At 47.0% G+C, this 14209-nt stretch overlaps 2 protein-coding genes across 2 annotated transcripts in view; one reads left to right on the top strand and one right to left on the bottom strand.

Annotated features, from left to right (window-relative positions):
* Window positions 1-1281, top strand: part of CT55 (cancer/testis antigen 55) — a 28670-nt gene extending 27389 nt beyond the window's left edge. Inside the window, exons 6-7 of the mRNA XM_047764264.1 lie at window positions 13-125; window positions 875-1281. Coding sequence (XP_047620220.1) covers window positions 13-125; window positions 875-1066 — 305 coding nt within the window. The 3' untranslated portion in view covers window positions 1067-1281. The remainder of the gene's footprint in view (window positions 1-12; window positions 126-874) is intronic.
* A 4504-nt stretch (window positions 1282-5785) lies between these two features.
* On the bottom strand, window positions 5786-13997 carry ETDB (embryonic testis differentiation homolog B). The gene is made up of 3 exons (XM_047764895.1): window positions 13755-13997; window positions 11498-12324; window positions 5786-6104 (listed from the first exon to the last, which is right to left on the bottom strand). Exon 3 carries the CDS (start codon window positions 6051-6053, stop codon window positions 5874-5876), a length of 180 nt encoding a protein of 59 aa, XP_047620851.1. The 5' UTR covers window positions 6054-6104; window positions 11498-12324; window positions 13755-13997; the 3' UTR covers window positions 5786-5873.
* Window positions 13998-14209: the final 212 nt, after the last annotated feature.

Genomic DNA, 14209 nt, shown 5'->3' with positions numbered 1-14209 from the left:
TGGCTGTTTTAGGTTTTGAGCCTTATCAGGGTGACCGAGTAGAAGTTGAGTTTTCCACCCAGCCAGACACAGGGAGCAGAAAGGCCCTCTCAGTGAAGCCTCTGAGACATAAGCACGTTCATGAGGTAGTTTGTCTTCTGTTGCCCTTATTCGTTTCTGCTCATCCTGTCTGTGGTGACCGCTTTTGGTGCTCAGCATTCCACGGGGTGTGTTGGGGAGCCGAAAAGAGAATATATTCTTTGCCAAAGAGGAGTCGATTTTCTTATTGAAAAGGTTGTGCTTCTGAAAGGAAATAATTAGAGACTAATACAGAGCACATATAATTAAGATCTAAATTACATGGCTTATCTGGGAGGTATTAAAATGTTCTGAGAGCAACAAGAACAGCAAACAAATCATGTTCGGAGATTGCTGGAAAGAATGAATGGGGCGGATGGCGGGACTGGAGCCCACGGTCGATGCTGGCTGTGCTTTGGGTAGCAGAGACCGCAAACGAGTGGGAAATTGAGTTTGCGCGAAGGTGCAGATGAAGCTTGACCTGTGACGGAGGAAATGGGGCAATGATATTCTCTTTCCCAGCACATTCCTTTCTTGCTCAACCGCTTTCCTCTCCCACCGTCACTGTAGAGGTTAATGGCCATCATAGATGAGAGCGGAGTTTCTAATCCTAGATTTGGGCTCCATCCATAGAGATTCTGACTTCGCTGGTGTGAGGCGGGGTCTGGGCGTGGGTAGCACTCTGTGGGTAGCACTCTGGACTTTTCAAATGTGCAGCCAGGTTGGGAATCGCTGAGCTGGCGTGACCTACAGATTAAAGCTGGAGCAGGCCGGTGAGCCCCCGGGACAGTGCCTGATCCTTTATTTGTAATTACAGGCCTGCATCACTAGCCTACATGGAAGAAATGGGGTGATAGGTGATGATATCTTTTTCACCCTGGATTCTCTGAAACTTCCTGATGGCTACGTACCTCAAGTATCTGACATCGTCAATGCGGTTGCAGTAGAGAGCATCCAGTCCTGCTATATTTGGAGAGCAATTTCTATGACTCTAGTGAAGAGGGGTTAATAAGAAAGCAATGTTTTTATTCCCTGTGCAGCTTTTTCTTCTCTTGGCTGTCAGAGCCTGGTTTAAATGTGTTTGGAAAGAAAACAGTTTAGTTAAACCTCAACAATTAATTCAAAGACAAGGTTTCAAATCCTGTGTGGCTTGGCTAAACAGAGTGCATCTTCTGCAGAGTGTTTGGCATTTTCCATTATTGATTAAAGACATTTTCATCTTCATCCCGTGTAATAGTCTTATGTCCATGATGTTCTCTTTTTAGTGGATCTCTTTATTTTTAAAAATTAATCTGCATTCTCTGGTTTTTGTCTACCTTTAGAACAGAGTTCCTAATCCAAGAACCAATTTCAGGGGGAACACACTGTGCATCATAGTTCGTTTGTGTTTGTTTGTTTTAATATTATGAGTGTTCATTACAGGTCCGGTGGGACCACCCAACCATCTAGTGGTTTGTTCCTCACTGGGTGGGTGGGTAGCTGAAGTCGTATCCTCTATAGCAGATAGACAGCCACTGAGTCCCTTCAGAAATAGTGATTGCCTCCTACGGGCGGGGGGCTGAGGTTATAGCCTTGAACACAAAGGCCCAAATCCTGTGCCCTAATGGGATGTGGGTTCTGTGACTGCCCACCTGGCTTCCTGACCCACAGAGTCATAGGCTAGAAAGGGGCAGGTGGGAGCCCTTGTGGCTCCAGGTCCCCGTGAAAGTCACTGTGGGAATTACAGAAAAGTCCACCTTTGAACTTGAGAGACATGTGAGCCATGGATTCTCCCACCTCCCCACTGGGCTCTCCCATTTGGAGGGGGTGGGAGGCTGTCGTGGAGAGTGACAGTGGCTTGCCAGAAACCTAATCAGGTGGTGGTTCGATCGCAGCTGCTGCTTCACACATTTCCACACTGGAGTGAGCAAATCTGTCTGCACTTGGTGTGCAGCGGTTGGGGAGGAGGTGAATAATTTTCCTTTATCCGTTTAGCAACCTCTAGAATCTATCTGCTTTCACAGGACCTGCCCAGCAGACTTGGAACATTTTGCCTCAGGGCTGTGTCAACTCAGAGGCCTTTGCCATCATTTCGAATGCAAGGTCCTCGATCACCTCGGCCTCCTCAGGGGGGCACTTGGTCTCCCTAAACGGATGATGTCATGGTGCCGGGACCAGGGAGCAGAAAGTATAAGGCTGGGCTGCATTAGAAATGAGGTTTGGAGTTCCCGTCATGGCTCAGTGGTTAACGAATCTGACTAGGGACCATGAGGTTGTGGGTTCAAGCCCTGGCCTCACTCAGTGGGTTAAGGATCTGGCATTGCCGTGAGATGTGGTGTGGGTCACAGATGCGGCTCGGATCCCACGTTGCTGTGGCTGTGGTGTAGGCCGGCTGCTGTAGCTCTGATTAGACCCCTAGACTGGGAACCTCCATATGCCGCGGGAAGCGGCCCTAAAAAAGACAAAAACAATAAATAAATAAATAAATAAAAGATTTCAAACTTCTTAAAAAAAAAAAAAAAGAAATGAGGTTTTAGGAGTTGCAGCTGTGGCTCAGCGGTAACAAACCTGACTAGTAATCACAAGGACACAGGTTCTATCCCTAGCCTCGCTCAGTGGGTTAAGGATCCAGCGTTGCCGTGAGCTGTGGTGTAGGTCGCAGATGTGGCTCGGATCTGGCAGTGCTGTGGCTGTGGTATAGGCCGGCAGCTACAGCTCCAATTGGACCCCCAGCCTGGGAACCTCCATATGCTGCGGATGTGGCCCTAAAAAAAAGAAAAAAAAAAGAATAAATAAATAAATAAATAAGTAAATAAATAAATAAAATGAATAGATAAAGAAGAAGAAAAAAATTTCAAAGAAAAAAATCATGAAGTCAGCCCTTCAAGTGGTTCTGAAGCCCTCTAGACATGGAGACCCAACTGCATTCAGGTGGTCACATATGGCACGAGATGCCACTGACGGTCTGAATTTCAAATCTCCACTCCCGCCCAGGCGTGCTGCCTAAGGTTCTTAAATGTGTAACCAGTTACCTCCTGCAGTCTATCTGGACCTCAAACTCAAGTGTCATAAAACAATTTTCCACGTGCCATCCCTGGAACTACTTACACTCACTAGATTCCATGTCCTAGTGACAAGGACCAGCAAATGCTTCCTCCAAAGGGGAACTTCAGTGTGCTTCATGCTTTCCTTTTGCTTTATTCTTGCCGATGCTCTTCACTCTAGAATTTCTCTCTATAATCTTTACAATTCCCCGGTTGCCTGTAAAAATCCCATCCATGTCAGGCTTAAGGCAAAGACTTACAGAGAACATCAGTTAAGAAAGTGTTCATTAGGCCCAGCAGGGTAAGGATCCTGTGTTGTCACTTCAGCAGCTGGGGTACTGCTGTGGCACGGGTTTCACCCCTGGCCCAGGAACATCCACATGCTGTGGGTGTGGCCATAAACGAATAAAATAAGTGTTCATTAGTCCCAGGTTCCACACATCGTATTACTTTCCTACAGTATCTAAGAGCACTATTTGCATTCCATTGACCAGAAAGTATGACAAGGGCTCAAAAATGCTGGCCATTGGTGTGAAAATGGGACTGGAGCTCTGCTGTCGGTGGGGTGGGGATGTTTAAAGAGAGAAAAATGGTTCATGAATTTTGACCCATAATATACTCAAGCATGGGGCTAGAAACTTACATCCACCACCTCATCAGAGAAAGCACTAGTCAGAGTTAGGGGGTACAGGGTTAGTGAACACAGGCACACAGAAGTCAAGTGATTCTGTTAAGTTCTGTAAAGGACAGAGGGCTTTTTTTTTTTTTTTTTGGTCTTTTTAGGGCTGCATCCGTGGCATATGGAGGTTCCCAGGCTAGGGGTCTAATCAGAGCTACAGCTGCCGGCCTACTCCACAGCCACAGCAACGCCAGATCCAAGCCGTGTCTGCAACCTACACCACAGCTCAAGGCAATGCTGGATCCTTAACCCACTGAGTGGGGCCTCATGGATACTAGTCAGATTCCTTTCCACTGAGCCACGATGGGAACTCACAAGAGGCCTTTTAACAAACAGAGCTGTTGGGGTTCCCAACATGGCTCAGTGGTAACGAACCAACTGCTGCAGCTCCAACTGGGTCCCTAGCCTGGGAACCTCCATATGCTGCAGGTGTGGCCCTAAAAAAGAAAAAAAAAATCTTAGAGAATTTTTCCAGTATTCAAATAATAGCCAGTTCCTGAAAACAAAATCACATTTCATGCTCTTTCACATCTTAAGTTAATTAAGTAAATAAATTTTTGAATGTCATAGTTGGGAACATTGAGATTTATAAAATTTTCACATTTACTGTGAATAATTCATCCATGTGTTAGTGTCTTTTTTTTTTTGTCTTTTTGCCTTTTCTAGGGCCGCTCCCACGGCATATGGAGATTCCCAGGCTAGGGGTCGAATCGGAGCTGTAGCCACCGGCCTACACCACAGCCACAGCCACTTGGGATCCGAGCTGCGTCTGCGACCTACACCACAGCTCACGGCCACGCGGGATCCTTAACCCACTGAGCAAGGCCAGGAATGGAATCTGCAACTTCATGGTTCCTAGTCAGATTCGTTAACCACTGAGCCACGACGGAACTCCTGAATCTCGTCTCGGTGATTGTGACTCGTGGAGGGGCACATCGGCCCGCCAGGTGGACGCCTCGAGCCCTCCGGCTCCCAGTAAGTGCGGGACATTTCCCGCCCCGACACGCCGCACACCACCCGACCTCCCTCCGCGAGCAGGGCCTCCCCGGTCCTGAGCCCCGCCCCCACTCCCACGGGAGTCCACGCCCTCCCGCGGGGGCGTGGTCAGCGTTCACACGAGGGTGTGCGATGCCTGCGTCCCCAGTCGGTTCTCCGCGCAAGGTCAGGCCACCCCTGGGAGATGGGGAGCACGGGGACCCGGTGTGCTGGGGAGTCCCCCGAGCTGAGACCGGCGGGAGGGCCACCTGCAGAAAGCCCTGAAGGGGAGTTCCCGTCGTGGCGCAGTGGTCAACGAATCCGACTAGGAACCATGAGGTGGCGGGTTCCATCCCTGGCCTTGCTCCGTGGGTTAAGGATCCGTCGTTGCCCTGAGCTGTGGTGCAGGTTGCAGACACGGTCAGATCCTGCGTTGCTGTGGCTGTGGTGTAGGCTGGCGGCTACAGCTCCGATTCGACCCCTAGCCTGGGAACCTCCATATGCTGCAGGAGCGGCCCAAGAAATGGCAAAAAAAAAAAAAAAGCCCTGAAGGTATGATGTTCCCACATTAAAATGCCTTATGTTTCTTAATATCAAGTGGAACCAACAAAGACTGTTGGATGCTGTAGACTGTCTACATGATAGTCTCATGAGCATCAGAATAAAAAAAACAAAAAAGAATCTCCTAAATGCCCCTGCGCCTCATGGCCTGTTCTGAATGTCTTCTTCCAGGATGAGCAAGTAGGCTTTAGAGCAGAGCAGAGGGGATGTGTCTCCAAAATGCCTAGGGGACAGGAGCCTTGGGTCCTTGAGTGACCTAGTGCCACATAACTGTTCCCTTGGGTTTTTGTTTGTTTTTCACATGCAAGGTGGAGGAAATCTGAGGTGCAGCGTGATGGCACCATCTGTGCCATGTCTGAGAGCTGCTGCATAGACTCTAGAATGAATAGAATTCCCTCTCCAGTGTAACCCAGGAAAACTGTACTGGCATAAAAATATATCAAGACAAAAGGGTGACAGGCATCTTATTTTAACAGGTGAAACAAGGGAGGAGTTTGTTACTTTTTATTTTTTTCTAAAGTTACAGACAGGTAGGTTTTAGGACTCTCTGGCCATGGCCAGCTCCACCCTGGGGCAGCTCATGTCAGCATCCACAGCCACTTTGACAGGTCCACGTCACTCCTGTGCCTCCCCAGCTGCCTCCCCAGTAAAAAGATCAGAACATTTTTGGAGAACTTTTTGGATCTTGCACATTTATCTTTCTTCTTGATGGTCACTGTAGGTGGGCTGGGACTGACCTCAGAGGCTTCTTTATCCATGACTAGTTGACACGACAGATGGCTTCAGGAAGAGAGCACAGCTGAGAGGGCCTGAAAAAGATAGTGAAACCTATTTAATCCATTGGACCCAGGGGCCTCTTCCCTGCCACCTCCCCCCCATCACACGCACTTGTTTTTAGCAGTGCTCATACAAGAGTGCTTGGGGGGTCTCATCTGACTTGCCCAAGGTTACACAGAGCGGGGGCTGGAACTAAGGAAGCCTGTATGTAGAGCTGTGCTCCTTCTCACTTCCCTATAGACCAAGTGACAATCCCATACCCTTCCCCCTTTTATCCACCAGGGTTAGGGTTCATCAGGTTAGATGAGTGAGGTGATGGTCCCAAAGAGGGTTCCATTACCTCGATGGATCCCTTACCTCCCGGAACACTCAGGTTTCTCCGGAATCAGTGTCCTGAAGAGCCAGGAGGGAACTAAGAAGGAGAATTCTCTCTCTCTGTCCTATTATGAGGGTCATGGCCTGATTGGTCAGGCCCAAGGGGAGTCATGATGACTCACAATGGCTTTCAGGACTTCATGACCACAGGCCATGAATGCTATCACCTAGGTTACCCCTGGTTTAGGGCTAAACAGTGAGTACCTAAGAGGCCCTGCAAGAGGGGGCAGGTACTACCCATATTTGGGTACCATGTCCATATCTGTCCCCTAGGTCAGATACTCAGTTATCTTGGCCTCAGAGATTTTCACTGGCTCATTCAAAAATCTCTGCATCAAAACTTCCCCTGTGTGAGGAGTTACCAATATCCATTGCCTATCAATAAGTCCACTGGACAATATCCAGCACTTTTGGATTCAAGTTCCAAACAGAAACAGTCCCAGGTAGAATTTTCTGCTTCTTTCTCAATCTCTGAATACAGCCTTGGATACAGCCCTGAAATGACTACTTTTTTTTTTTGTCTTTTGTCTTTTTGTTGTTGTTGTTGTTGTTGTTGCTATTTCTTGGGCCGCTCTCGCGGCATATGGAGGTTCCCAGGTTAGGGGTTGAATCGGAGCTGTAGCCACCAGCCTACGCCAGAGCCACCACAACGCGGGATCCAAGCCACGTCTGCAACCTACACCACAGCTCACGGCAACGCCGAATCGTTAACCCACTGAGCAAGGGCAGGGACCGAACCCGCAACCTCATGGTTCCTAGTCGGATTCGTTAACCACTGCGCCACGACGGGAACTCCTGAAATGACTACTTTTATAGTGCACAATTCACACCATAAAATGGGGATTTTGCTTGTAGAAATTTGGGCTGTGAGAAATTCTGGCCATACTTCTTATGTCATATTACCCTGCAAGTCTCCAATATACAACTCTATAGTTAACATTTATGAGTGATTCAAGTGGGTATTGTCTAGTGGTAGGACATGGATTTTCACAGGTTGTAACAGGGATAACGGTGAGGACGGGGCTTTGAAAATTGTGCTGTCCTAAGAACCTACCATGACTGTTATGATGAGATTTGACCTATTCCTACACTGGTGACCCCACCGTGGTAAGTGTCACATGACAATTGAAGAAACTGAGACATGGAGATCTATTGATGGGAAGGACCCAGGTCATACACGCTCTTCCTTGAGTGGCAAGGAAGGCTCAGTCTCTTTCCATCCCACATAGAACCATGTAAAGACACTAAGATACTGTGTTCAATGTCTAAAAAAATTGGGGAGGGGTAGGAACTATTATTAATGTGCCGTATTTGATTAACAAAAGGAAGTGGCAAAACTGTCTTTTTCTTAAGGGATTGCCTTTCTGGAAAAACTAAGGCAATTAGATCAGAAAAGGTTGGTTGATGTAAGTTAAACACATAAAGAATTTCACATACTCTTCTAATAATTAGGAAATATAATAGAAATAAACTGTCCTATTCAAATTGTCCCAAGCATTGTAAAACACCTACAAATAGAATTCTCTTTTTAAAAAACATAAGGAAAATATACATGAAAATTTTTATAAGCTCGCTGTTTGGACCCTAAAATAGTATTTTTAAAAAATCTTTTTTTGGAAAGGAAGACTAAATTTTGGAATGGTATCAATTCTTCTCTAAATTAATCTATGAGTTCAGTGCAATCCCAGTCATAAATCGTAACAGGATTTTGATTGTGTACGTGGAACTGGAGGACTAGATTGTAAAATTACCTAAGAGAGAAAATGTAAAGGATTAGCCAAGGCAGGGGAGGAGCTTGTCGTATGATATATTAAAATTTACCCTATAGGATTAGCAATTGAAACAGGAATTGATAACTATGTCAATGGAACAAAATAGAGATTCTTAAAATATTTTCGTATATATGTGGGAATCAAAGAAATGATAAAGCTGACATTTCAAATCAGATGTTGTCTCAAGCCAGTATCTACTAACTGCGCCCGCACGCGCGCGCGTGTGTGTGTGTGTGTGTGTGTGTGTGTGTGTGTGTGTGTGTGTCCGGGAGATGAAAATGCAGAGGAGCTTCCGGGGCACTTTGTATTTCTCCTACAGGTAATTCTGGATTCCATCAACTTTCGCAGGCCTTCTCTTCCTGAAGCCATCTGTGCCATCAACCAGTCATGGATAAAAGAGCCTCTAAAGTCAGTCCCAGGAAGTCCACGCCCAGCATGAGAGGGGTAGCAGACAAATACCTCAGATCCGCCCTGGCCTCCAAAAATGTCATCAGCTTTTTACTGGGTAGGCAGCTGGGGAGGCACAGGAGTGATGAGGCTCTGAGGAGGTTGTTGTGGAACCTGACACAAACGACACCAGGGTGGAGTTGGCCTTTACCTAAAAGTCATGTGACTTACCCGCCTATAACCCTTGATGATCATGAAAAAGTCCAGAAAATGGTGTGGATCAACAAATCTTTCCCCTGATGGAACCATTAAAATTGAAGCCATGTTTTCACTTCTTTTGGTTTGATGCAGGTTTTTTTTATTAGAGTATAGTTGATTTACAGTGTTGTGTTAATGTCTACTGTACAGCACAGTGACCCAGTCACATATATACATATGATATATGTATATATTTACATGCTTTTTCTCATATCATCTCCCATCATTTATGTGACATCTACACTTCTTCCTGCTACCCAAAGGCCACAAACAGGTGAACTCTGGCCACTCACCTTAGGAAACTGTTTACTAACACAGAGTAGGAGGGATTTGGAGTCAAGAGGGGCCTCCTTGAGAGAAGCTAGAAAAGCTGCTGGGCTTACAAAGTGGAAAATGCCCTAACTTACTAGGGGGATTAGAGCTTCAAGGAGGCCAATTGGAGGTCTTGTTTGGTCTCCCCTGGAGTTTGAAGGAGACCATCGGAAGAAGTCAGAATCACAAATAAATTTAAAATGGGAGTAACTGGGAGGGTGGGGGAGTTCTGTGTACAGAGGTTATGTGTCAGGGAACTGAAGGGACTCAAGACCCAGAGATGGGGTCTCCAAAGTAGCCATGAAAGACCTCACCAAAGGAGGAAATTTAAACAGTCAGCTTTAAACACAGCTAAAGGAGTTCCTATTGTAGCTCAGCAAGTTAATTAATTAATTAATTAATTTATTGTCTTTCTTAGGGCCGCACCCACAGCATATGGAGGTTCCCACGCTAGGGGTCGAATCTGAGCTGTAGCTGCTGCTCTCACCACAGCTCATGGCAACGCCAGATCCCTAGTCCACTGAGCGAGGCCAGGGATGGAACCTGCATCCTCATGGATACTCGTCAGATTTGTTTCCACTGAGCCACGACGGGAACTCCTGGCTCAGCAAGTTAAGAACCCCACATAGTGTACATGAGGATTCAGGTTCCATCCCTGGCCTTGCTTGTGGGTTAAAGGTCTGGTGTTGCTGCAAGCTGGATGTAGATGTGGCTTGGATCTGGTGTTGCCGTGGCTGTGACGTAGTCCTCAGCTGCGGCTCCTATTCAATCGCTTGTCCTGGAACTTCCATATTGCTGTAGGTGTGCCCCTCTCAAAAAAAAAAAAAAATTTAAAAAAACCACAAAACACAGCTGCTCAAGTCCATCCAGATAAGAGAGACTTGCCACCTTGACCCTTCATCCTTCCCCATGCTCAACAGACCCTGGGGGACAAGTGGTTGCAAAAAAGGGAGGGAAGCAGGGAGTTCCCTTTGTGGCTCAGTGGTTAATGAACCCAACTAGGAACCTTGAGGATGAGGGTTTGATCCCCGGCCTCACTCTGTGATCTGCCGTCTGTGACCTACACCACAGCTCAAGGCAACGCAGGGATCCTTAACCCACAGAAGGAGGCCAGGGATTGAACCTGCATCCTCATGAATACTAGGCAGATTCATTTCCACTGAGCCACGATGGAATTCCTAAATGCATTTTTAATATAACAGGTGTCTGTGTACGTGTTCCCAGGAAGCCAACTCTGAGACAGACCCATGAATACAAGTAGCTGACTTGGGAGAGAATCCCAGGGAGCAGAGGTAAAGGGGTGAGGAAATAAGACTTAGAAGGAAAGCAGCCAATTGAGGGGGGTGATCTGGCAACGCCGTAAATGGAAACTGTGGGCAACTGGAGCTTCCTGGGAGTGGGGCCTACGGGAGACTGTGTAGATACGTCTCAAATCCATGCCCAGTATGAGACAGGAAGCTGGAATACGTACCCACCAAAACGCAATCATTTTTTCATAAAGCTACTGCCAGGGGTAATAAGTCTCTTGCACGTCCACCTGGCTTTGGGTCATGGCCAGCATGCACCAAGGGCAACGGAAAAAACGCTCCAGCAGCGTGTCTTGGTTGAATGTGGAAAGCAGTGTGGTGGGTGTAGAGGTGAGACCTGGCTTTTTAAAAAAAAATATTTTATTAAAGTATAGTTGGTTTATTATGTTGCGTGCCAATTTCTGCTGTACAGAAAAGTGACTCAGTTATACATACTATATGTGTGTGTGTGTGTGTATATTCTCTTTTTTTTATACTCTTTTCCATCATGGTCTATCCCAGGAGTTTGGATAGAGTTCCCTGTGCTGTACAGCAGGACCTCATTGCTCACCCATTCTAAATGGAATAGTTTGCATCTACTAACCCCAAATTCCCTGTCCATCCCACTCCCTCCCCCTCCCTCTTGGCAACCACAAGTCTGTTCTCTATGCCCGTGAGAGACCTGGCTTTGAAGAGCCAGAATCATGATACATAAGTCATGGTCAAGGAGTTCCCACTGTAGCACAGCAGATTAAGGATTAGGTGTTGTCTCTAGGAAGGTGTGTGTTCGATCCAGCACAGTGGGTTAAGGATCCAGCATTACGCAGCTGTGGCATAAGGGGACTGGGATTTGATCCCTGGCCCAGGAACTTCCATATGCTGTGGGTGTGGTTAAAAAGAAAAAAGAGTCCTTCATGAGTCAAGGTCAGAATCTTTTTGACATTGTCTGCAATGCTCTACCCACTGTTTGTAAAATCTTCAGTAAACTGGAATTACATTTCTTCTCTAAAGCTGAGCATGTATTAAACATCTTACCAATGAGCATTTCCAGTTGAAAACTGGTTTTGGGCACTCCAGTCCCAGGAAATTTTGAGATGAGTTTTCAGCTGCTTAAGGAATGTTTGCATTGTAGACCGTAACATCTTCTTCCAGGAAAAAGGAGAGCAAGGTTTCCGTGGTCTGTCCTGACTGAAGATGTGTCCCCAGGGTGGATGGGCCAGGGTCTGTCCCCGGGATTCCAGGAAGATCTTGGACTGCAGGTGTCGGCAACCCTATTCCTGCTGTTCAGTCTAGAGGGTCCCAAGCTGCATGTAACATCCTGCCTGGGGGAGCCCTCAAAATGCGGAAGTCATAGAAGCTCCCCTACTCTCCCATTGCAGCTGGAGCTTTATTTATATCCCTATTATTAAGGTCTCTGTATTAAAGAATAAGTCACGCATTAGGGTGTGAGCTACTCCCACTCAGCTATGCTCACCCTCACCCCAACCAGTATACTGTCCCCGTAGTGTGTGTCTCTCTCCAGAGATTCTAAGAAATTCTCTTCTGGATGGTGAGCAGTTTGTAAGGGACTGAGGCGTTACATGAACAGATGGTCAGTGACAGTTGGGGTATTATTGCCAACCAGGTTCCATTTCCACCTACTCCAGCCACAGGTGGCAACAGATGGCCTTCCCAAGCATGTGCTGTGAAGCTAGGAATGAATCTTTGTCACAACTCAGATGTGGCTTGGATGCCTGGATCCATTGGCTTCCCCCTGAGCTGTCACTATCCACAGACCTGGGAGGGCTCTGTTACCCTCCCATGGTAACTTCCCCAGAGGGACTAAGTGGCAATCAGAGGTGTCAAGTCTGGATGGAGGGGACCTGGATTTGGGGAAAGAAACATAACAGGAGGGAGGCGTTAAACACCCTCAATAGAAAGGTAGGACCTACAGGGCAAGAACCAAGAGACAGCTTTGGGAGTCTTGGAGGATTTCTCACATCTGCTTTCCACGTGATACCAGCAAATGCCAACAAATAGACCAGCAGGCAGGCTGGAGGTTTGCTCCTGACAGTAAGCTGAGGCAGCACTAGGGTTCGCTTTAAGTGTTTTTTTCACCCTTAGGGAACTTCACCCTGACTGCATGATATCCAGTGTCATAAAATTAGTGTTTCATATACTTGGAATTTTTTTTTTGTCTTTTTGCTATTTCTTGGGCCGCCCCTGCGGCATGTGGAGGTTTCCCAGGTTAGGGGTCGAATCGGAGCCATAGCCACCAGCCTACGCCAGAGCCATAGCAACGCAGGATCCGAGCCGCGTCTGCAACCTACACCACAGCTCACGACAGCACTGGATCCTTAACCCACTGAGCAAGGCCAGGGATCAAACCCGAAACCTCATGGGTCCTAGTCGGATTCGTTAACCACTGCGCCACGACGGGAACTCCTGGAATTTTTTTTACTTGTGAATAATTCTGGATTAGCTAGGTCCATAAAAGATAGTTTGCCCTTGAAGGTCACAGTGTCACCAAGCACTATAACAACTCAGGCAGGTAGAGGCAAATTGGCTGTCACCTTGTTGGGCTGGGGCAGCAGCTGGCTCTGTAGCTCCCCCCCCCACCACCACCTCCAGCTGGGTCTACCCTTCAGCTTCTCCAGCTACTGAGGCAGCATGTACACCCTCCGAGGCAGCACCTAAGTCCCACCTCCTCTTATCGCCTCACACAGGGAAAATCAACATCTTTAAGATGCTGGGCCACCCTATTTCAGACCTGGGTATGCATTTGTGTTCTCTTGAGTATTCTTTTATATCCCCTATTTGGCATTTCAAAATGTTAAGTGGATTTTACGATTTTTCAAGTATATTCCTAGGAACTACTTCTTTTTAACTGCTTTTCTGAATTAAGTCATTAATAGCATTATCTATTTTAACTGATTATTCTCTGCATATATGAAAGCCTGTGAAGAATTTATATCGATTTTGTACTCAGCCATACAAATGAATTCAAATATAACCTGTAATACTTCGTTTTCCCTTCTTCAATTGGTTAATGTCTTAGTTATTTCTTTCCATTATTCTCAAGTATGGAGAGTATAATGTCATACTTAGAAAACATCCAACACCTCTCACTTTTGTCTTTCAGTTTCTATACTAATAGTCTACTTTGGTACCTTAATATACCAAATTAAGAGATTTCTTATCATTTAACTCTCTTTAAGTTCACTTGTCATGGTGCATTACTCTATGAATATGCTTCTCTGAATTATGCCCACTAATAGCTGGGGTTTCCTATGATGGTGCAAGACAACCATACCTACAACCAGCGGCGTGATACTTCAGTTAGTTGACAGATGCATGAATCAGTAGGGGAATGTGCCCACAGAAGCGCACCAAACGGTGTCCAGGTCCGAGGGTCTGCAAAGGATACACTAGGGGAGAGGGGAGGAAAAGGTAGGACTCTACTTCTAGAAGAGGGACTCAGCTCTCCACCAGCTGCCGGCTCTTCCCTAATCAGGAGCATTGAGTCCTGGGCTCCTCCCCTGGCCCCCGCCTCTCATCCGCCTCCTGCCAAGGGAAACTTTGGCCCCGCCCCTCCGGCTTCCACCACACCCCTCGAGTGGCTACTACCCACTCCCCCTTTCTCTTTCCTGTGCAGGGAAGGGACAGTCCACTCCGAACCTAGCGCGACCCCTCGTGTTACGCCTGCGCACTGCAAACCACCCGCCAGGTTGGAGGAGCCCCCACCGCTTAAGACTCCTACTTCCGGCC

This window comes from Phacochoerus africanus, chromosome X (assembly GCF_016906955.1).
Source record: "Phacochoerus africanus isolate WHEZ1 chromosome X, ROS_Pafr_v1, whole genome shotgun sequence".
NCBI classification, from domain to species: Eukaryota; Metazoa; Chordata; class Mammalia; order Artiodactyla; family Suidae; genus Phacochoerus; species Phacochoerus africanus.
Note: the sequence above shows the minus strand (reverse complement) of the source record. Positions and strands in the feature narration are given on the sequence as shown.

Coding starts and splice junctions, on each gene's coding strand:
- ETDB (XM_047764895.1), bottom strand. CDS start 6,053: ATGGATAAAGAAGCCTCTGAGGTCAGTCCCAGCCCACCTACAGTGACC.